This window comes from Elgaria multicarinata, chromosome 4 (assembly GCF_023053635.1).
Source record: "Elgaria multicarinata webbii isolate HBS135686 ecotype San Diego chromosome 4, rElgMul1.1.pri, whole genome shotgun sequence".
NCBI classification, from domain to species: Eukaryota; Metazoa; Chordata; class Lepidosauria; order Squamata; family Anguidae; genus Elgaria; species Elgaria multicarinata.
In genome coordinates this window covers 74223242-74246273 of record NC_086174.1, presented here as the reverse complement: position 1 = coordinate 74246273, position 23032 = coordinate 74223242, and the positions used below count along the sequence as shown (strand labels likewise).

The 23032-nt window shown below is 40.1% G+C and overlaps 1 protein-coding gene across 3 annotated transcripts in view; it reads left to right on the top strand.

The window, feature by feature from the left end:
• LOC134397695 (SAM and SH3 domain-containing protein 1-like) overlaps positions 1-23032 on the top strand; it is a 603491-nt gene that overhangs the window by 367291 nt on the left and 213168 nt on the right. The window contains exon 1 of one of the 3 annotated variants that reach the window (XM_063124572.1): positions 21952-22064. The exons of the other annotated variants lie outside the window; for them this stretch is intronic. Coding sequence (XP_062980642.1) covers positions 22023-22064 — 42 coding nt within the window. The 5' untranslated portion in view covers positions 21952-22022. Of the gene's footprint in view, positions 1-21951; positions 22065-23032 lie in introns of those variants that run through there. 3 annotated transcript variants of the gene reach the window in all.

The following is a 23032-nucleotide window of genomic DNA, read 5'->3' as shown; positions in this document are numbered from 1 at the left end:
GTGCGTAATTGGTTGCACTTGATTGGCACAAATATATCCAAGGTGGTGTGGAAGCACACAGTGCTCTACTTGGATATGGATTGGACTGTTCATTTAACTTTTGTCCTTATTTCCAATGCAGGAACTCAGATATCAACTCATTTTCATACCTTGTAGTAGAAGCATACAGATTCAAATACCTGTCATTACTGTAGTTCTGTTTATTTCATTTATACCTGACAGGGTCTCCTGTTCTGCTATGTAGCAATTTCTGTAGTGGTGATTTCTGTTTAACTGTAGAATTGAGGTTAAAGAGGGTCTAATTTAAAACTGCCACCTAAATGCATGATGTATTTTAGATAAATTGATGGCTGTCATCTATGCATTTGGATACATATGAAAAATCAGGGCATTGTCAGTTTGGGTCACAGAGATACAAAACATATCATAATATAAATGTGTTTATTTTAGGTGTTCCATGTGAGAAACTTATTTTTTTAAAAATTCAGTTGATTCCTCTAAGACACAGATGCCAAAATAATGGCAGCATCATGAGGAGGCATCAGTTCAGAAACGTTTTCAAAAAGCAACACATCAAGGAAAACAATCCAGTCTACGCACATTTGTTTCCCATGTGGCTAGACAGACAGATATTAGCTATCCAGATGACTAGAAAACAACATTATTGTTTAGGATGGTTAAAACAAAAAAGGATTGCAAGGAATTCCAAAAGGATCTCTCCAAACTAGGAGAATGGGAATCAAAATGTGGTTCAGTGTAACCAAGTGTAAAGTAATACACATTGGGGCAAAAAAATCCAACTTCAAGTATAAGCTGATGAGATCTGACCTAGCAGTAACTGAGCAAGAAAGAGATCCTGGGGTTACGGTGGACAGCTCATTCAAAATGTTGACCCCCGTGTGTGGTGGTTGTGAAAAAGGCAAATTCCATGTCAGGCATAATTAGGAAATGAAATGAAAACTGCCAAGATCATACTTACCATATACAAATCAATGGAGCAACCACATTTAGAATATTGTATACTATTCTGCACCTTCAAAAGAAAATTATAGAGTTGGGGGAAGTGCAGAAAGGGGGAACTTAATTGATCAAGTGGCTGGAGCAACTCCTTTATGAGGAAAGGTTGCTACAGCTGGTATTGTTTAGCTTAGAAAAAGGGTGAGTAAGGGGAAACATTAGAGATGTATAAAACTGCACATGGTGTGGAGAAAATGGACTGGGAGACATTTTTCTCCCTCATAATACTAGAACTGGGGTCATCCATGAAGTTGATTAGTGGAAGATTCAGAACAGGTAAAAGAAAATACTTTTTCATGTAGCGCGTAGTTAAACTATGGAATTCACTTCCACAAGATGTGGTGATGGCCACCACTTTGAATGGCTTTAAAAGGGATTCATGGAGGATAAAGATATCAATGGCTACTGATGGCTATATGCTACCTCTAGAATTAGCAGCAGTATGCCTATGTATAGCAGTTGTTGGGGAGTTTGAGCAGGAGGGTGCTGTGGCACTCATGTCCTGCTTGTGGGTTTTCCAAGGGAAGCTGGTTGGCCACTGTGTGAACAGAATGTTGGACTAGATGGACCCTTGGTCTCATCTAGTATGGCTCTTCTTATGTTCTTATGCTCCTGAACAGCTGATGGGTTCCATTGCTGGTTATATGATTAGGGATACATGCATATAGTGTCAGATGCTTCATTTGCATACAGTTAGATTGGGATTTTGTAGTGTATTGCAAAACTGAGTCATGCTGCTTCGTTTTTTTAAAGTATATGCTACTTTCCTTATTTATTTATCATATAAATTATAGTGCCACTTTCCTCAGTTTTATCCTCTAGTCTGATTCTTATTTGTTGCCAGTAGTTTCTTTTTTTAAAGGCTTTTGCGTGCTCAGAGAATCATTCTTTAGCCATAAATATCAGGGAAAAGAAAGTATTGCTTTCTTTAAAATCCACACAACACTGCAGAAGAATCATAATTAATCTCAAGAGACACAGACTATCTGTTCATTGGTTATGTTTGACTTTTTAACAAATAGATATTACTTGGGGGCAATACTAGCATGTTCTCATCTTTGTACAAACAATTTGAACCCCAAGCTCTGAAAACTATAGTAAAGTATCTACGATTCTTCAAAGAAAATACTATTTAAGTTTCAACTTCAGTATTTTTAATTAATGGTTTTCCATGTATCTGTGTGAAGTTTAATATTTTAAATTTAGATTAACATAGATCAATTTATGCATGTCTACTGAGAATTCCCACTGGGTTTATAGGACTTACACCCAGGTAAGTACTATATCCAGTTCTGAGCAAGAAGGGTGCAGACAACCTGGTGGACAACCAGAGGAGAGCAACCAAGATCATAAAGCGGCTGGAAACCAAGTTCTGTGAAGAACAATGGAAAAAGATTAATCTGTTTAGCCTGTTTGAGAGATTATTAAAGGTAGATACAACAGTTGGCTTCATATATTTAAAGGGCTATCACAAAGAAGATGGAGCAGTCTTCTTTTCTGTGGCTCCAAAGGGCAGAACTAGAATCAAGTGAAGGAAAGTAGATTTTGAGTGAACATTAGGGAAACTGTGGAACAGATTGTTTTGGTAGATGGTAAACTCTCCTTTGCTGGAGGTATTTAAATAGAAGTTGTACCAGACCATCTGTTAGTGATGTTGCAGTTGCATCATGTAATGCACATCCTGCATTGAGTATAAGGATGGACTAGATGACTTCCAAGGTATCTTTTTGCTGTAAAATTCTATTATTCTATTAATGATTTTTGGGGTCTGAACAGCTGGTAAAGGTCATATTCAGTTCTATTCTTAGGCGCTTTCTCCCAGAACTACATGTTTCTTCAGTTTAACTCTAACCCAGGACTCAAACATTGGAACCCCAGGTATAATGGGGCTTTCAGATAGGATATGGGAGGCTTTGGTCACCTTGGTGGATGACCTGCACTGGCGGCTGAATGTGGGGCGCACAACCCTATTAGTTCTCTAGGACTTCTCTGTGGCTTTCAGTACCATCAACCATGGTATCTTCTGGCATGGTGAGGCCTTGCGTCTGATGTCTTGCTGTATTTATAGTCCTTTCTGTCAGGCCATTTCCAGAAGATGGTGCTGGGAGACTACTGTTGAACTTCATGGCCATTGTCCATGGCTAGTGTTCTATCTTGTCCGCCATGTTGCTTCATATTTACATGAAACCACTGGGAGAGGTCATTTGGTGCTTTGGAGTAACGTTGCTGATGACAGCAACTCTATTGTTCTTTGTCATCTAACAGCAAGAAAGCTGTTGAAATCCTTAAACACTTCCTGAATTCAATAATAGGATGAATGGGGGTAACAAGCTGAAATTAAACACAGACAAGACAGAGATGTTGTTGGTCAACAGAAAGTCTGACTCATGGACTGGAATTCAACCTGTTCTGGAAGGGATTGCACTCCCACTGAAGGATCAGATCCATAGCTTGGGAGTGCTCCTTGATCTACGCAGTCCCTGGATTTTCAGGTAGTGATGGTGGCAGCACTGTGTTTACACAAATATGCTTGGCGCTCCAACTGCAACCTTTTCTGAACTAGTTTGCTTGACAACAGTTTTGGTTACATCACATTTAGACTATTTTGCTCTACATGGGATCACCACGAAAAGTATCCAGAAGTTCCAATTGGTGCAAAATGCGGCAGCTACATCACACATTATTGGGACCATATTATATCTGTCCTGAAAGGCCTGCAATAGTTGGCAATTACTTTCTGGGCCCAATTCAAGGTGTTAATCTTAAACTTTAGAGCCTGAAAGGCACAATCCTATGCAGGTTTATACAGAAAAAAAAGTCCTACAACTCCCAGCATTCCCCAGTCAGCCCAAGTAGCCAGATCTGTAGAAAAGGACTTTTGAGGGCACCATTACTTGCAGAAGGCATTTTGTTGGGCATATATAAAAGGGCTTTCTCCTGTGTGTTGCCCTCAAATTATGGAATGCGCTCCCTTAATAAGTATAATTTGCCCCCACTCTCTTGGCCTTTAGAAAGAGTGTGAAGACATATCTTTTCACTTAAAAATGTTTTAAATGTTTCACTGTTTAATGTTTTAATGTTCTTTTTTTTAGTTGCAAGGTTTCATTGCTTTAAATTGTTGTATACCACCATGAGAGGGTTTTTTTTACCAGATAAGGCAGTATATACAGGTTAATAATAAATAAGTAATATATCTTGAAAAGGACAGGCACAAGTAGCATTATTGTATAAAGTCTAAGCCCAAGTGTCATATTTATTCAAATAGCGTCAAAACACTTTTAACAGCAGGCAATATCATCAGGGAGTTCTTAACTTTAAAACAGGACTCAGGCTCTGACTGGCTTACATTTTCTCATCTGCTTTTGAACAAATACAAAGCTAAATTGCCAAGGTCAGTAATTTGCTAAGCCATTCTGTGCTTTACAAGTCGTATTTACTATCACCACCCCAGTGTTGACAACTGTAGTGTACAGCACTATGTGTATAATGTGTTCTTCATTGCTAGCAGTGGAGATAAAAAGGCAGGTACAATGTTAAAAAATATCAGGGAAGAAATTGAAAGGAAAATAGCAAGTATTATGATGCCATTGTAGAAGTTGGAGCAGTTACACAAATACACAATTGAAAGGAATACATCTGAGGCATAAAAATCTCTCTTACAAAGAAAGCTTAAGTTGGTTGGGGCTAGGTTAAGGTTATTGGAAATAATGATTGAGATAGCATATGACAGAAGTTGATGAAATAATGAGTGGCATAAAAATGGCTGAGGAAAATTATTCATTCTCAAAATATACAAATTTGTATTCATTCAGTGATACGCAAAGGAAATGCTTTTTCACACAATAGATAAGTGAACAGTGAAGTTCATTATCCTATGGTGATTTGATCCTGTTGAGTTTGTTTACTTTTTAATTTCTAGATAAATTAATAGAGGATAAGATCAATATATTAGCATTGTCGCCCCTTGCCAATGATCAGTTGAGCATGACAGGGCAAAGGGTTATAAACATATCTGGACAAAAGAATAAGAACCGCAGTCATTGGGATGCAGGGAGTATCCATCCCAACCTATCCTATATTATTTTATTAATGGATTCTGTCAGGATCAGCCCTGTTCTCCCTAGTGTGGGGGAAGGGGTTCTGTGGGGTCAATCGTACTCAGATTCTGAAGGAGGAGGACCAGAAATTTACCAGCCAACATAGAAGCAGGGAAAGAGATTCTCCAAGACTCTTCAGGAGTCAAGAATGAATCTTCACAGGAGCTTAATGGCGAGAATGGAGACAGTTCGGAGACCATTCTCCCCCGGCCCCTGGGAACTCACCTCTATTGCAGTGGGAGCGGACATCAGAGCTGGCAGATCCCAGAGTCTGCCACAGAGTTGAGAGCAGGTGAGAGGCAGTCCCTTAGGGTAGCCACTTGCCAGAAGCGTCTCCAAAAACAATGGAGATAAAATTGCTATTGGACTGCGGGAAAACTGTCTATTTTAGTTGAAAGGCAGCTGCCTAGCTTTGTTAGCCTAATTAAGCTTAGAGGATAGCTCCTGGCATTCACAATCCCTTCAGGTGAGAAGACATGTTTATTTGTTGAATAAAGCTTTGTGGTTTACACAACAGATATCTTTATTGTCTCACATCAGCGGAAGGGCTTGGAATGACGAGAGATTCTTTGCAGACCATACTTAAAGTTTCATTCATAAACAAAGGTGCTTGTTTTTTAAGATGAGGCCATCTGTTTAGATACTATCCAAAACATTTCCAGATATTTTGCAGTCCTTGATGTAATGGCCAATGTAATAATTTAACATTTCCAACACAAGAGGTAAGCATGACTTCCCATGACAGCCTATGAAATATAATGGGTCTATGCAAGTTCTCTCTTCTTCTTTGTAAGACACATGTGTGTTGAGTGGTGGTTGTGGTGGCAGCAATTTTATTCCACTGCTCAGCAGCTCAAAAATTATTTATGAGTCCTTTAAATGGAGATTTGAATAAATTGACATGTAATTGAAGTTACACAAACGGAACTAAAGACAGAGAAGTTTAATGTAAATGTGTACAGTGATAATTTCCCACGCTTTGGGATTAGAAATTATCACTGGGGAGCAAAGGTTTCTTTTTGGCACATGCCTGCCTTTGAGATTGTTCAGGTTAGGAGAAGTGTAAAATTAAAATATTAAGGGCAGTCTACTGTTGTGTACTAGCACTAATGTTGTACTAGAGTAAGGTATTTCTAGTGCAACAGCAATAGTATTGGCTGGTGCAACGGGTTTTGCAGGGAAACTCACCATGTATTGGTGTTGTGCTAGAGATAGCTTACGCTAGGACAACATAGTTTACATTAGCCCTAGTGCCAAATAGGATACTACCCTGGAGCTTTATTTACCTTCTTTCCCAAAATTCAGGATGAAAGCTGCAAAAGGGAGCTAGCAAAACCCATGCCAGTGAAAGAAAATAGCTTTGCAGTCGTGGAGTATCTGCCAGCATCACAGAGCACGGCACAATGGTATGCTTCAAGTGTCATGCATTATTCATAAGCTTTTAATATACATCTAAACTTGAAATATTTGCAAGCCTCTTTGTAGGCATCTTTGTGCGAGATTTTCGTCTTAGGAGAATAGGGTTTTGTACACAATACAACCTGGTGACTTCAGAGAAAATGGTAAAGTCAAGGCATTCAGAAGTGATGTGATTATTATTTGCATACTACTCTGCTGAGGCTACGAACTTCTGCTTCTGCTGCTTCATTGATCAAGCCATGATGGAGATAAGGAGTAATTTAAACTGCCTGCTGCTAACATAGCGAGATTTCCAAATATAGGTTGAGTTGAGTTGAGAGAGATGGCATCAGAAATTGGCACCATTGGGCAACTGCTGGGGCTCTCAGCAATGTGAAGCCCTAACCAGGTATCCCTGAGAAGCAGCAGCAACAGCATCCACCACTCCTGCTGGTGAAGATTAGACCTGCCTAGAAGTTTTAGGCCACCTCAGATCCACACTGCTGTCATCTGAAGCCCCCTTGTCCCACCCAGTCATAGGAGCAGGCAGCGCTACCTACTCCTTTCAGTGCTGTCTCTACTGTTCACTCCCCACTACTACACTACTGCAAGGAGCAGGCACCACAGTCTACCTTCTCCCTTTGGGGGGTGGTGATGCCCAGAAGGAGAGGGCAGGGGAGCAAGCTGCCCACCTCAATCAGGCGAGTCAGGGTTAACTTAGGGTTGCTCGCGTTGCATTTTAATGCAGATATACCCAATGTGCCCTTTCCAAACCAATATGTGAAACAAACCACAGTCATACTGCAATATTCACAGTTGTCTGGATGTTACAATGTGATTCTCCAGTCAAAAAATGCATATATTATGGGAAAGTGTACACACACAAGGTGGATACCACAAATGCAGATATTATGATAAATGCACATGAAAATGCATACAAATGTTTGTGCAGACTTTTATTTTAAAGCAAACTGAAGGAGAACTGGGATGAAATGAAATGAAGGTTGGAAATGTGAGAAAATAATTGAAACTAAAATTCATTGATTAGAGACAGCTCTAAAGAGTAGCCACCATATCCACTTATCTGCTCCCTTGCTCTCTCCCTTAGGGCAGTAGTGATTATTTGCTGCCCAGAGTAATAGCTGGGTAGGCAATTACCTGAAGGTGATGGTGGCTGCAAGGAGTAGCTACCACAGCCTTCCCTTTTTCCTGGGGGTGGTGTGTGTGTGTGTGTGACTGGACTCTTTAGGGCCAATAATCACCACAGCCTGAGAATGAATTTGTGTGGACGAATGAACGTAGCCACTGCTCCTTGCTGCTCTCACTTGCTATGTCTGGGTGAGATTGTGGGGTCAGAAGGTAGAGAGGAAGAACAGAAGAATTGACCCTACCTGATGCCCCCCCGAGACCTGGAACCATGTTCAATACATTCTTTAAAACAAAAGACGGTAGTTTTTCAAGACACTTTCTTGCCTACATCAATCCGACTGTGGGCTCAGACTATATAGTGGCTGAGTTCAGACAACATGCTAATCAACCGGGGAGGGGGGGTTGTAATAGGAACAGAATGGGAAACAACTGTTGATTAGTGTGTCCTCTGAACTCAGCCAGTATCTCCTAAGCCTCTTCAGCCACGCTCCATTGTTTCCAGGTCAACCAGAAGGCAAAGCCTTAATTAAATAAGAAGTTTCTACAAGCTCCACATTGATTCATGTGGGGTTTCTGAGTTCGCTTTGAAGTAAACTTAACTATCACCATCAATGTTCGTTAGCCACAAAGTTTAGAGAAACTGCTGACAACCAGATGACTGATAATGTTGGTTTCATAATATCAACACAAGACCTCCTCTAAAGCTGATTTACTCACACATACCCCAATCATTTTAGTGAAGTCATATGGTTTATGTATATCATATATATATTGATAGCATTAAATGGAAAAAGAGTCTATGGAAGAACCAATGTATACATATAATAAAGTGTATGTAAGTTGAATAGTTTCAGTTTATGCATTCTGCCTTTGATTTTCTTTAAAAGGCCTCTTTAAAAAAACTATAATCAACCTTTATTTCTCACAGTAGAGCTATAATGTGTAGTTGTTAAAAGCAGGTGTTTTCATAGTAGTGTTCAACCTTTATTTCAATTTTTTTAAAAAATACCTCAATCCATTTATGAGCATTACTGTTAGATGCACAATGAAGGTAATCAAGGATCTTTCTATAGCCTCAATTTGAAATCATCAAGAGTAGCAAATCGGCATCCAGTTGCAAGAGTTAAAAACAGGAATTTTATCATTTCTTGCACACTCAGTTTAATGAAGCCAAAAATATAGATAAATCATTCATAAACCATAATAATAAAGTTTGAGCTCTTTTGAGTAAACCTCCATCCAGTAAAAACTGACTTGTGCATATTTGTGTGTCTGCATTCCATAATAGAAATAAAGAGTTTTGTGACACCTTCAAGATAAATAAATTTACTGACCTGGTTCAGACAACATTCTAAGCCGTGACAGTTAAGCTTTTTGAGCTAAACATTATGGCTTAGTGTGTTGTGTGAACCCTAACCATAGTTTAAACATGCTCACTAACCATTTGCTACAAAAGGTTTAGCAGCCTCACCATGGTTTAGCGTGTTGTCTGAACAGGCTGATTAAGCTTATGGCTTAGTGAGTCAGACCTAGGGACAGTCAAATCAGCCTGTATCCATTTCTATCACTTTCATATGTGTTCACCCATAAGTATCTTCCACCCCATTTCCACTTCAATCTATACATTAAATACATGTTTAAATATCTTAAATGTGTTTTTCTAAACATATGTTTTGAATAAAAATTTTGAGCAAAGAACTGCATTAGAACTTTTGAGAAGTGCAAAGGCCATTTGATAACTATATTCTACTCCTCACATTAGTAAATGTCAAATCATTCATTTTATTTCTATACTGCCCGATAGCAGTACAGAAGTTTTCTAGGTGTTTCACAGAAACAGTAACCCACAAACACAAGATAATAAAAACGTAATATAAAACCTTGAACATAAAACTTTAAAAACAATTTCAAACAGCTAAAGAAAACCAGTTACAATAAGATACTGGGCCCTGGCAAAACAATTGACATACCTATTTTCGGGTGGGGAGAGAGAGGAGAAGACGCGATTAAGGAGCTAAAATGCTTAACTCTCCAGTCCCGCTCTTTACTTGTCTGTGCACCAGGGGATGACGACACGCGAGTAAGTCCCATGGAAATCGATGGGACTTACGAATAAATTTGTCTAACAAAAAACCAGGCGCTTACCCAACCAGCTCCTCCTCGCTCGCATGGCTCGAGGCTGCTGCAGGAGCTTCCTCTTTTCCTCTTACCGTATTGCTTCGATTCTAAGACGCCATCGATTCTAAGACGCACTCCATTTTTAGAGCTGTTTATTTAGGGAAAAAAGTGTGTCTTAGAATCGAAGAAATGCGGTAAATGCTCCATCATATGCTGGCACATGCTGCGGGTAGAGAAAAGAACTATCCCGGCATTGAAAAGATGACAAAAGATTGGTGCCAGGCAAACCTCAGTGGGGACAGCATTCCACAATTGGGAGGCTACTACTACCAAGAAGCCTTCCTCTGAACCCTCGGAGGAGGAGGAGGCACTTGAAGGGAAGCTTCAGATGTTGACTGTGGTGTCAAGGTATTGAACACAGGTATCATGCCATCATTGGGGTCATCATCAGAGGAGAAGCCAGAATCTTCAGAGCCGGTTAGCCTCTCAGTAGACCCTGGCACTACTCAAGACAGTTCAGGACCCTCAGGGATGATGCCTTTGGACATGCCTCCTGGAAAGGCAGACAGCTCAGCTTCTGAGGTGGAGGGGATGCTGGGCCACCACCTAACTCCCCCAGAGAATGCTGGCATCTTAAGGTTCTGATAGGATTGTGGCCGGGCAAAGAACTGCATGCTTTCTTAAGAGGACTACTTGTGAGTTGTCTCTTCTCATGAGGAGGACATTTGACAAGTCTCTAATGTGATGCACCTGAGCACTGGGTGGGGCTATGGCTATATCAGCTCCCTCTTTTAACTTGAGAACTGCTGGAAACAAATCTGCGTGTGAGCTGTAATGTTTGTTTTTTCTTGACTAGGTGTTTGGACCTCTTTGCTACTGAACTCTGGACTTCTACCTGACTCTGATTTTGGATTGTGTTTTTACTTGATTGACCTCTGGGCTTTTGACCCTGGCTGTGCCACAGGCCTCTCTCTGGAAAAACCTCTTGATGTCTGGTAAAACTTCACTTGACCTTTTGTATGCTAAACTGACTACTCTATTGTATACATCCCCTGTATTTGCTTAGCAAAGAACCAGGATGTAGTTAGAGCAAGAGAATTGTGGTCTCAAGCTGTGTAAGGCTTTAAAAGTTAAAACCAACACCTTGAATTGGGCTTGGAAACATACAAGCAGCCAGTGCAAGTAGCCTAGAATTGGTTTTATACACTTAGACCTTCTGGTCCCTGCTATTATTCTGGCTGCTGCATTTTGCAAAGCTGCAGCTATTCCATTTGGTGAATGAAGGTTGATGGATTTTTACTTGCTCAGCTGTGTGGATTTTGTTCTATTTTCCCCTGCTGACACTGACTCATTCAGTAACAAATTGAGCCATTATGTGGATCCTGTTGGTGTGTGTGTGTGTGTGTGTGTGTGTGTTTTAATGGTGGCAATTTTTGTGTGTTTTTTCTCTGGTTTCTGTCATTTGCGCAAAGGGTGTTTTAGGCCATTTGTAGAAGGGAGTAACAGGTCTGAAAAAGGGGGGACCAGATTGTTCACTTACATGGTTTGAAGTGTTGAACAGATGTTTGTGGGTTCCCTACTTCCAACCCACACATTCCGAAATCTCAAGTGCAAGTATTTTTAAGACAGAAATAGCCTCCCCTCCCTTTCATGGCTCACATTTCACAGTTCTCAAAAGAGATGTGTGTTATCAGCATACTGATGGCAAAGCACCCCAAACCTCAGGGTGACCCCACTCATCAGAGTGATATAGGTATTATATAGCATGGGACAAAACTGAACATCATACTGAGAATCCACAGAGCCATGCAATATTCTCCAAGCACCACCTTCTGAAGCCAACCATCCAAGTAATTGCAAAACCACTGCAACGCAGTGCCTCCCACTCCCAACTCAGGCAGTTGTCCCATGGTCCATGATATCAAAAAAGATCAATTAGAATCAACAGGTTCACGGTCCCAAACTTTCTCACAACGCAGGTCTGTGCGAAAACCTGACCTGAACCCTGACTGAAATGGATCCAGATAATTGGTCTCATCCAAGAGTATCTGGAGCTGGTAGGCAGCCACTTACTCAAGGACTTTGCCCTGGAAAGAAACATTTACCACAAGGAAGCATTCTCCCTCCCTGTTTTGATAAGCTAAGAGGGGCAATGGTCCAATAGGGAAGGGGCTGCTCAAACCTGTCCAAGCACCACATCCAACAAAACTGGATGAGGCTGTGCATATCGGAATTCCTATCAGAATTTGTAAAGAGTGACTTCTTTAAGCATCTTTAGCCAGAGCCCACTTTGTCAGATGGTTGTACTCACCCTCAGGAGCCATATGTAGCTTGCAAGCAATTCAAGCATGGATGCCTGAGATTTTTTTAAGAAAGAGGCTCCTGCCCAGATTCCCTGTCTTGATCCAGTATGGCTAGTCTACAGGGGCTGAGATGTCTACTCTGGCAGAAAAAAAGAGATAATGCTTGGCTGGGTGAATCAATAGTCTCACTCAGTATAAGGCAGCTTCGTATAGTTATACCTGGCATGGAACTGAAGACTCTGGGAGGAGAATGGTCTGTTTGGCTGTAGAATCCAAATTAAGGTGATAGGAGCATGGCTTAGGAGGAGAGAGAGAGAGAGAGGCACTGTTGAAGATGGCAGTGCGTTTGTAGTGAATGATTCAATCTTGGAACGTAATAAGGTATTTTAATTTTGTATACCATTCTTGGGCTTTGGAGCTAAGCCTCTCTGCTTCACCAAACAAAATCGTTCATGTGCATGAACGCAACTAGAAATCGTCTTGCAAATGGAAAGTGCAATATTTACAGCTTTATAGTAACATACAATGTAAACATAATTTAATAATCCATTAACCTTTAAAGATTGTGAAGAACAAATTCTGTTTTGTGCACTTTTGTTTACGATTGTCATTTTATCGGTGAAACTTAACAAACATTTACTGCCATCTAGTGGAGAGCGATGAATTCTAGTATCTCTGCGAAGTCGGTTGTTTTTCACCTGTTTGCCTTTAGTGGCCTTTTGAGCATGCTGGTTATATTCTCTATAATTAGCTAAATGAAATTTTCATTACTGAGGCTGTGTACTAGTGAAACTAGCCAACCTACATCCCTAGAGTTGCTTTAATTTTGCTTTAATCTTTGCAAAATGTGAAAGGGCTTATAAAGATTTGCATATAAATTGTTATTATTTTTCCCTTATAGCTTGGATATGGTAGGTAAGGTTGCAGCTACTGCAGAACACAGCAGCTTAATGACTAATGAGCTTGAATTGCTAAAAGCATATTAAATTGCTTTCTCACAGCCAGCCCTGACTCCCAGGAGGGAGCATCTCACCTAGGCTTCTTCTAGAACCGCTCGGTTGCCTTGAGTCCATCTTTTGCCCTATCTTCCAAAGTAATCTCTGGGTTGAATTAACTTCCGTCTAATCTAGCTATGTCAAGGTCAGCCAGGACTTGCACTAAAAACCTTCTAATTGGCACACTCCTTTCCCCTGTAGTAACCACTAAAGGCTGTAGGGCAGAAGAAAGGGTGCTTAGCCTCCTAAGACTCTGCATGCAACTGCTTCTAGACAGCTCATTGACTTGGCCAAAAATAGTTCTAGGTTAGATCAGGGCAACAACTAGGCTCTGAGCATGTCTGTGAGGTTCTCTAGGCTTTGTCTAGATATCTCTGCCTCCTCTAGTCTCTCTACCTGCTGCCATGGCTGCCTCCTGCTGCTGCTTTGTCATTTTCAGTCAGGTTCCTCCATTTGCTTGCACCATCTGCTTCTGCACCACTGAACTTCTGTATTCCCTTGACACAGAACTGCTTCCTATTCTCTAACTAGTCCCTCCAGGGCGGTCCTCTATCCTGCAGTTTTCACCTTTTAAAGTCTGTGTGCAGCTTGGTTGCTTTTGGCCTTAACTGGCAAAATCTATACTAGGATGCCTGGAGGCCAGCTCCTCAATGGCTGCCTCTCAGTTTACAGAATTCCTTCTCCTGAGATGCTCAGCAACAGTGTCAGCTCCAGGTTTTTAAAGGCTCTTGGGCACAATGACCTCAGTGGGTGGGTCCCCCTTTTCTGAGTGCCCTTCTTGCCACAGCCCATTCTCTTGCACTCTCCCTCTGGCCCCAATCCACACAACTGCCCAGAGAGAGAGAGAGAGTGCAGCACAAATGGATGATGCTGTTGCATCTCCACACTCTAGTCACTGCATGCATGGTCGGAGAGGTCAGGGGAACCAGCATTGATAGCAAGGAGGCAGTGGGTCCTGTAAAGCTGTGTGAGCATCAGTAGGTGCCCAGTTATGCCAACTCCTTTAAGTATCTCCTGGAAGCCCTATAAAGATTGCTTATTTGCATTGGCATTCAGTGGCCATTATGCTCATCCATAGAAAGGTATGTTTAGTTAAGTGGTTTAAATATTTCAAGGATTTTATTTTGTTGCTTTATAGTTCAGGGTTGATTTTAACCTTTTTTTAAAAAAAATACTATGTTCTGATTCTACTATGTTAGTTAGGTCTGTAAGATTCATACCTTACTTTTATTAATTCTCAGAGGTATAATTGGTGCAGATAATGGTTTGTACCAATGTGGTTACAATGGCATTGTAGGAGAGGCAAGTGAGGTAGTTCTAGATGTGGTTCTGCTTGTCACTTAAAATTCATCATATTCATGTCCTCAGAATGTACAATTGGCCCAATGAACTCAGTGGTAGCTTTAAAAGGCCCAAACAGATAGTATAGCTGTTGCGTAAATAACCCATTCTAGGTCTTGACCCTTGTAACTTATAGTCATAACTGAGATACGTAATTTGGAGGCAGGAGCTGGCATCTCATAGTCAAGGCAGCAACACTGAAATGTGTTGCTATGCTGATAACTTGAGTCAATTGGTAGTATTAGCATAATCTCAGAATTGTTCTCCAGCTGCACACAGTCTTGTGTGAAGGCCAATATTAGTATTTGCAGTTTTACTTTTTACGTTATTACAAAACACAAAGGCAACCTTTTTTGGGGGGCCACATTATTTTGTGTTGGATTACATTAGGAAGCATAGTGAGTTTAATAGACAGAGAGACAGATAATAGATTTAGTTGCACATCGCAGAACTTATACAAAATGTTATCATTTCAGATTCAGTCATAAATGAAGGGAAGGATCAGTAAGTGAGCCTGCACCCAATCAAATTACAAATCTATGCCCAATGAAATGAAATACTTCGAAATGAAAAATGCCAGCTTTACCATACAGCATTTGCTTTCTAACCATGATAGACATTCCAATTAGTTTCTTCTTGTTTATCTCCTTTCACATCCAAATTGCATTTTCAGAACAAATATAAAAAGGAAGCTACCAGTGTAACAAATATTTACATGTCTTCTCTGTGTTACCCAAATTTGCAATGATATAAATGTATACACAACTGCTATTTCTTTGCAGGAACATGCCTGCATTTTGAGAAGGTACTCTTTTGTTTCAAACTATAACCTTGAGAATGCTACAGAAGAATACTACTCACTCCAAACCAGTAGCAACAATAAAAGATTGCTCAAATTTTTCATTTGATGAGTTTTTAATTTGATGTAAATGTTGATGTTACTGGCATGAACTCTTTTGATTTGGGTCATCTCAGTATCTTTAGCTGGGGTTCTCCATTATTATTATTATTATTATTATTATTATTATTATTATTATTATTATTTTGGTAGAAATGCAGATGAAACTCATTCATCAAGGATTAGATACAGGTTCTGGGAACTTAAAATGCTCACCTCAAAGAAGAGGAGAGAAGTAGAAACTGTGAATTATTTTCCAGTTCAGGTTAAAATCTGAGCCAGGGAAGAAGTCCTCATGTTCCCCTCTTGTCTTGTCTTCCTGAATCCCTACCCCCTTTCCTTTAAAATGTTTTTTGTTTGTGTGCATCTGGGCTGCCAATAGCAGCGGAAATGACAGAATTCCAGCTACTGGGGGTGGGGGAGGCGGCAGCACAAAAGGCCTGCTTGCCCTTGTGAAATGTTGTTATCCCAAAGGCTATGGGCAATTCAGTAGGCTTTTTCACTTGGAAAAACATCTTGCCTCCTGACACCGAAGAAGAGAAGAAAGGAGAGACTTTCCACTCCCCACAGCTGAAATGCCATAGCTGCTGCCACTGCCACCAACCCAACCAGTAACTGGGGATTAAAAAGGGAGCTTCCAGATCAGTGGGAATTTGGGGCTTTGCTATTAGGGGATTCAGCTTTATTCCTTAAAGTAGCCCAATGTTTTTCAGCTCTGTACCATTTTTTTTAGTTGCCTGCAGCAATCTCTGAAAAGATGTGTCTCCAAGATGAATCCTGCTGTCAGTCTCTGCAAGCAACTGCTTTTAAAAAAACTTTAACCCCTGAAGAAGGTTCAAAATATAAGACTTGGGCCAAAACGCATCAGGCTTCTTAGAGGAATAGAATTATATATACACACATCCTGAGATTCTGTTTCTTTTTCCCATCATGCTATCCAAAGAGATAAATGTCAGGATAAGGAACATTGGCTCATCCATTTATCTTGCCTTCTACACTATTTGTACTTTATTTTTTTAATCTTGTAAAATGAATTTTTCTTTCCCTTTTAAATTCACGAAATGGATATCTCTAAGTAGTCATTATTGCTAACTGGCTATATACAATATTTATTTTATTTATTAAATCATTTGTATTCTACCCTATATCATTGGGATCTCATATTATTCTACTAGCAAAATGCTTGTTATGACAGGGGACGGGAAGGGCTTTTAGGCTCTGGAGATAGGAACTGGCCAGACATAGACACACTTATACAAAGCCCACTTTCCCATGAAGCAACCTCCTCCCCTCAGCAAGACCTGCCCTGTCCTTTCATGCAATCCAGATGTTAAACAACAGATTGGGCTAGGAAAAAGGGTGTTTCATTCTTCCGATCTCTGAGCTCTCTCATCCCTCCTCTTCTTGTTTCACCTATTTTCCGGGTACCAATTGCACATACAGGCTCTACACTTTATTTATTGCATTTATATACCGCCCTATAGCCGAAGCTCTCTGGGCGGTTTACTTGCGAGTTGGCTCTGTTTGCAAGAATCAGTCAGCGTGCAGAGGTCAGGGCAGGCCAACAGGCACAATCCCATCAGCCCACACATACCTTGATTGAACATAATTTGCTGTGGGAACAATGCTAATCATTTTGCTTTAAACATATATGACTGAGTCTTATTTTGACAGGGCAATTTCATCATGTCAGTCTCTTGTGCTTTGACTTTGCAGCATGAAAGTCTTGCCAACCTGCTTGACATTTCTGTTAATATGATCACAGCATGCTTCTGCTATACTAGTCTGAGCAAATAGTGTTTTAAAATATGAGATGACCACTTAAAAGGGACAGAGAGGGAGAAGCAACTGACTCCTCTTCTTTATTTTTATTTTTTTTAAAGACTTTATTCCATAGTCCAAGGAACTTGTTTATATTTCCTGTCAGGGAGTCTCTCTTGACTCTAAACTGCTTCCACTTCTAGGATCAATCAAGGGCACAGCCTGGGCATTGCAATTATGATAATTGGTAGCAGTATGCAGTTAATGACTGTGAAAGGAACCAGTTGAGTGGGAAGCTTGAGCAGAGCAGGGTGCAGAGAGATGCTGGGGCATAAGTCCACCCAAAGGACAGCTGTTGGTATACTTAGGCCTGTTTGCATAAAGCAAGTAAGCCACAACCAGAAATTAGTGGTGGTATTTTCTTTGTACTCTGTTTTCCAATAGTAAACATCATTTCATATTTTAAACTGTTTTTTCCTACTGCAAACACTTGCCTTTCAAAAGCTGGATTACTTTATTTCCCAGAACGTTAGAATTCTGTGCTTCAAAGCTCTGGAAATGCAGCAAGAAAACAGTAATTATGCAATGGTAATCTATTATTTTGGGGTGGAGGGGGGAAATGACTATATTTGCAAACTCTTGTCCTTAAAAGCATGTACAGGGCTTCTGCCCTGTGAAAGGAACCTTCAAAATTTTAAAGAAATAAAAATTGGTGAGATGTTTTCCTCCTATATCCTCCAATATTATGTTCTATGTTTAGAGGACTCGGACAGATTGGTCTTCCCTGATAGGAAAAGAAAGGTCATCACATAACTAAAGTTCATGGGAACTTTAATGTGCTTTGAAAAGAACCTTTAACATGCTTTGAAAAGAACCTTCCACCCTTCAATTGGACAGAAATGATTAAACATTCCTACTTGTATAAGCAACTGCATCCTAGGGGTTTAAAAAATCTCTGAGTTGGATATGATCAAAGATGTTGAGTTGGCGTGCAAAGTGTTCAAGCCTCGTTTTGTGAGTAGATCGATAAAAAAAAGTACTACAGAAATGGTGCATAAAGATGATTTATTTCTCAGCCTTTGCTAGCTTTCTGGAAAAGGCTGCAATTGAACTTCACACTTTTCGCTGAATTACTTTGCCTCATTCTCAGTAAGCATAAAAAGATGTTTGATGGATGGTCACTGTGATCTTGAGGAAATAACCCGTTTCCTCATCAGAGAAGCTCAGGTTTAAAAGAGAAATTGGGAGATTTTGAGGTGTACTGTCAGTTTCTCTTTACCTTCAATGGATTTTTTTCTCATCTCCAGTAAGGACATTGTGTGCTTGTATGCACCGTCATCTGTCACAGTCTCAACCACAATGCTTTCTTGGAAGTAAGTCCAACTGTGTTCAGTGAGGCTTACTCCAAGGTAAGTGTGCATAGGATGGTAGCCTGACAGGTTTTGCTTTACTTTCATTAGCATCTTTATACTTCTAAGAACAGCAAAAACATGTTACTCATAGCCTAAAATGCATAGATCTTTTTTATTCTTTATAACAAATTGCGTCCATTTAAAGAACAGATCTGTATGTTTACTTTTCTGAAAATAATTACTGGTACTATGCAGAAAACAAATACTCTGTTCAGTTAAAGAACAGCAGACGAGGTACAATACAAGAACTATTGTCCTGTTTAATACAGGGATGGGGAGGGAATACAAATTATTGGAGATTGGGCTACAGAGATGAATTAAAGGAAATATTTGAAACTCTTTGACCTACATTCACCCAATTCTAAACAATAAATAAAGCACTGGAGACATCCTGACTGTAATTGGCAAGGCCAGAGGGTTCACAATTCCTTGCAAAGAGACAATGTTGTCTGTGTTTTGCAAAATGTGAAGCCAAATAAGAGAGATTCAGTAGCTTGGCTGCAGATTTCAAAGGGGCCGGGGGCTGTGGGGGGGAGTAATGAAGAAAGATGCATTTCCTGATAAGTGGTTTTTTTTTTTTTTTTTTTGGCAAATGAGGGACTTCGCTTTGTAGCAATCTATAGATGTTGTGCTAAAGCCCCCCTTTTTTTAAAAAAAAAATGTCTGGCTGTTCAGAATGAACAATTAAGAGATTTACAGCCTGGCCATATCATCCCCTTTAGCTACTTCAGAACAAGCAGAAACATGTGCTGCTTCTAATATAATCCTGTCCTAAGCAAGTGGGCCAAAGGTTTTCAGCAATGACCTCCTTGTCTTGAAAATCACCATTAAAAACCCTTGTCACTTGATGAAACTCAGTTTTACTACAGCTAAGGGCTACTACCACTCTAATAGGCCTTTGAATGCTGTGTAAGATACCACTAGTGGGGCCAACATCATAGGGTGACCATATTTGGGAAACCAAAAAAGAGGACACCTAGTGTGTGTGTGGGGAAGCAGCTTTCTGAGTCCTGCAAAAAGTACATTATTCCCCCGCCACCTTAAAGAACCCGATTGGAGTGGAGGAGGGGAAAGGATTTCATTCTGCACCACCACCATCCACTCCAATTGGGGCCTTTTCTATAATGTCCACGAATGACCCACTTTCCCCTTTAAGACCTCAATTGGAGCTCGGGGTGGGGGAATGATGTGCCTCAAGAAAGCATGTCATTCACTCCTGCCATGCTAATGGCAGCCTTAAAGGAGAAGGTGTGTCATTCCAGGACATTATTGAAAATTATAGAAAATCCCCCGACACTATGGAAAGAACAAAAACCAGGACAAATCCGGGGAAATCCTGACAGTTGGTCACCCTACAACATCAGTACTTCGAGCCTACACCCAATCCTTCACCCTGCTACCTCTCTGCAGCAGCTCATAGGATTAGGCTTCAGAACTGTTGAGAAAAACACACAGGGTTGGATTCACACTTAGTCATACATAGAGTAGACCTGTTGAAACCAATGAGACTTGAGTTACTCATGAGTATGATTAAGTCTAGCGCTAACCCATAGTGTGCACATGAGTCACACTGAGTTCAGTAACTTCTCCTTCTGCTGTAGAAGTATTAATTTCCTTTTAGAAATTTCATGAAGTTCACAAGTGTCCACATTTCTCTGAACTACATCCCTGTACTTTGGGAATTGTCAGGCAGCCAATGAAAATGGATCTTAAAAGCCTTCATGATTCTGAAAAGTCTCTTAATCCAGCATGGGAAGGAGAAATCTGCCCTATCACTTTTTCTTGAGAAAGTATCTTATGCCCAAATTAGCTTTCAAGAAGACCAGTTGTGCTCACCTTCCCCTAGTGTGTGACTTCTGGAATATTCTGTATCTAGTTACCTATTTCTCTGAATAGATAACTGGATTACTGATTACTGGCTATTTATTACAGAACAATCAAACTCCAAAACAAATGCATGCCTAGTTTGGCCCTAATACATCTAATGCAAGGGTGGGCATCCCATAGGCCACATGAGGCTCCTGGAGGGTTCCTGTGCTGCCGACAACAGGTGTCCTGCCCCCCAATTCCCTCTCAGATGCCACTGCCTTTGCTCCACAAGGTGTGTGATGAGATTCCCCTCAGCACATGTGCAGCGCCAAAATCGGGCCTAAGCAGAGTCAGAAAACCTTTCCCTGTAGAACCAATTCTGTTTAGAATCAGGGAGCACTGGGATGATTCTTCTCATGTGCTTGTTTTGCAGCAGAACTGATTGTGTGATTTCTCCTCACATGCTCTGTTTCCAAGCAGAATCAGCTACCCACTATTTTATTTATTACATTTCTATATTGCATTTCTATGCACAAAAACCCTAACCCTAAAACCACAAAATACAGCATAAAATACAATATAAGTGCAACCAGAGTAAAACCTAGCAGCACTGCAGAGATTTAAAATGCAGTAGCAGATTTAAAACTGCAGAGCTAAAATCAAAAACAAAAACTGGAATGATAAATGCCTGGGAAAATAAGGTCTTCACTTGGCACTGAAAAGAACACAATGTCAGCACCTGGCAAACCTCTCTAGGAAGCTCATTCCATAGTGGTGGTGGTGGGGGATGCTACAGCAGAAAAGGCCCTTTCCCGGTATCCACCTGCCTCGTTTCTTTTGGCAGGAGCCTCCTGGAGAAGGACTGCTGGAAAATGAGCTAAGAGTCCAGGCAGGTACATATGGGAAGAGACGATCCTTTAGATAACTCAGCCCGACCCATTTTGGTCTTTGCATTATAATACCAGCACTTTGAATCAAGCCTGAAACGGGCTGGCAACAGTGCAGCTGCAAAAGTACTGGCATAATATGATCACGTTGGCCAGTCCCCGTTAACTAGCTCCCAACAGCTGACAAGAGCAGATTCTGCTCAGAAATATGTGCATATAGAGAGTCTAATGGAAGGCTGATAGTGGTGATTAAGAAATAAGACTTTTCCAAGAGTTAGAACTTGACACAGGATTGGACTGAATGGTTAAACTAGGGAGATTACAGGAAGTAAACAAGGAGATAGAACCTGCTAAAGCAGCTGCAGTAATAGGCAAGATTTAGAATTAGATCTTTATATACATACAGTGCACAAAAACAGTATGTAATTCACATTAAACATCTACTTATAAACAATTTTCCTTGCAAACCTCCGGACTGAAGCATGCTTCCCTTTAGTTTCCTTTCTCAAAACATCCAGGAGGAGGCTGGACTTGGCACTTAATATATACATTTAGGAGTGGCTGATTCAAGTGACACATGGTAACTTGAGCTGAACATTTTCAAATAGGAATAATACTAGGGGGGGTGTATCCTTTTCTTCCTTATTACATATTTTGCAAGCATTCAGTCAAGTGAGACATACTTAACATTTGAATCACTAAATAAAATGCCACTACCCATTTGCCACGGAGCCTTTTTATGTCCGGAAGTTCTCGGCAGACTCCATTCATAATTTTCTTCCAGCAGTAAAATGTTTCCTTTCTAAGAAGGAAAAGATACATTGCATTCTCTTCGTTATGGATCATTTTGCAAGCGAGGCTGTGTTTGGAAGAGAAGCAGTAAGTAAAATGGATGCTGAATTAAAGTGTTCTTGTTCTTTTTCTTTCTCTGACAAGTTTTAGGAAATTCAAATAAGAGTGCGCTTATGGTATTTAAAGGCTCCAGGGTGTCTCTCAACAGCTGTATCAATCTTCCTGTGTATTTATAGTGGAGATAAATATCTCTTTCTGGTTTTAATTCCAGGACAAAACTATAACTAAACTTTCCATTTGTTCTGAAACACTAAACAGATATTTCTTCTAATGTGTTAATACCAATCTCTGTTAAGAATGGAATGTTACCATTGAAGAAACTGATTCTGTATCGAAATTCAAAAGCTCAATGTATACATGTGTGTTGAAATGGAATGTTTATTTTAGTTTTCTGTGGTCTGAATGAAACTCTTCAAGAAAATAGTTGCAGAAGTTGTTTTTGAGGGGAGTCTTTTGTTTTGAGGGTTTTTTTCCTTTTTTTATTTTAAGCATCACAAACACAAACATCACATATAATACATATGAACAAAGGTGTGCATAAAACAACTACACTTGCAGTAAATTAACTGCTTGTTAAAAACTGTTTTTTCTAGCATTTGAAATCTTTCACAGACGCTAATGATGCCACAGTTCTGACCAAAGGAAGATGGTAGACAGCAGGGCCGGATCTACACTACTGCTTTAAAGCGCTTTATAACAATTTTATAGCGCTTTAAAACAGTAGTGTAGATCCGGCCCAGGTTTTTCTGACTTAGAAAGCTGCAGGGAGTAAATGGTGCATAAAATGTAATAGGTGGCTTATGACATGGATAACCTATATTTTTTTCTTATTAAATCTGGATTAATCATTTTTCTAAGTAACCAACAAATAAGGTCTCCACTCCATGGTTTTTTTAAAAAATATACCTGCTATACAGATGGAGCAGCTTATTTTTATTTATTTTTAAAATATACCTGCTGAATAGGTAAAGCATAGGATGAGGCTATAATTCAAT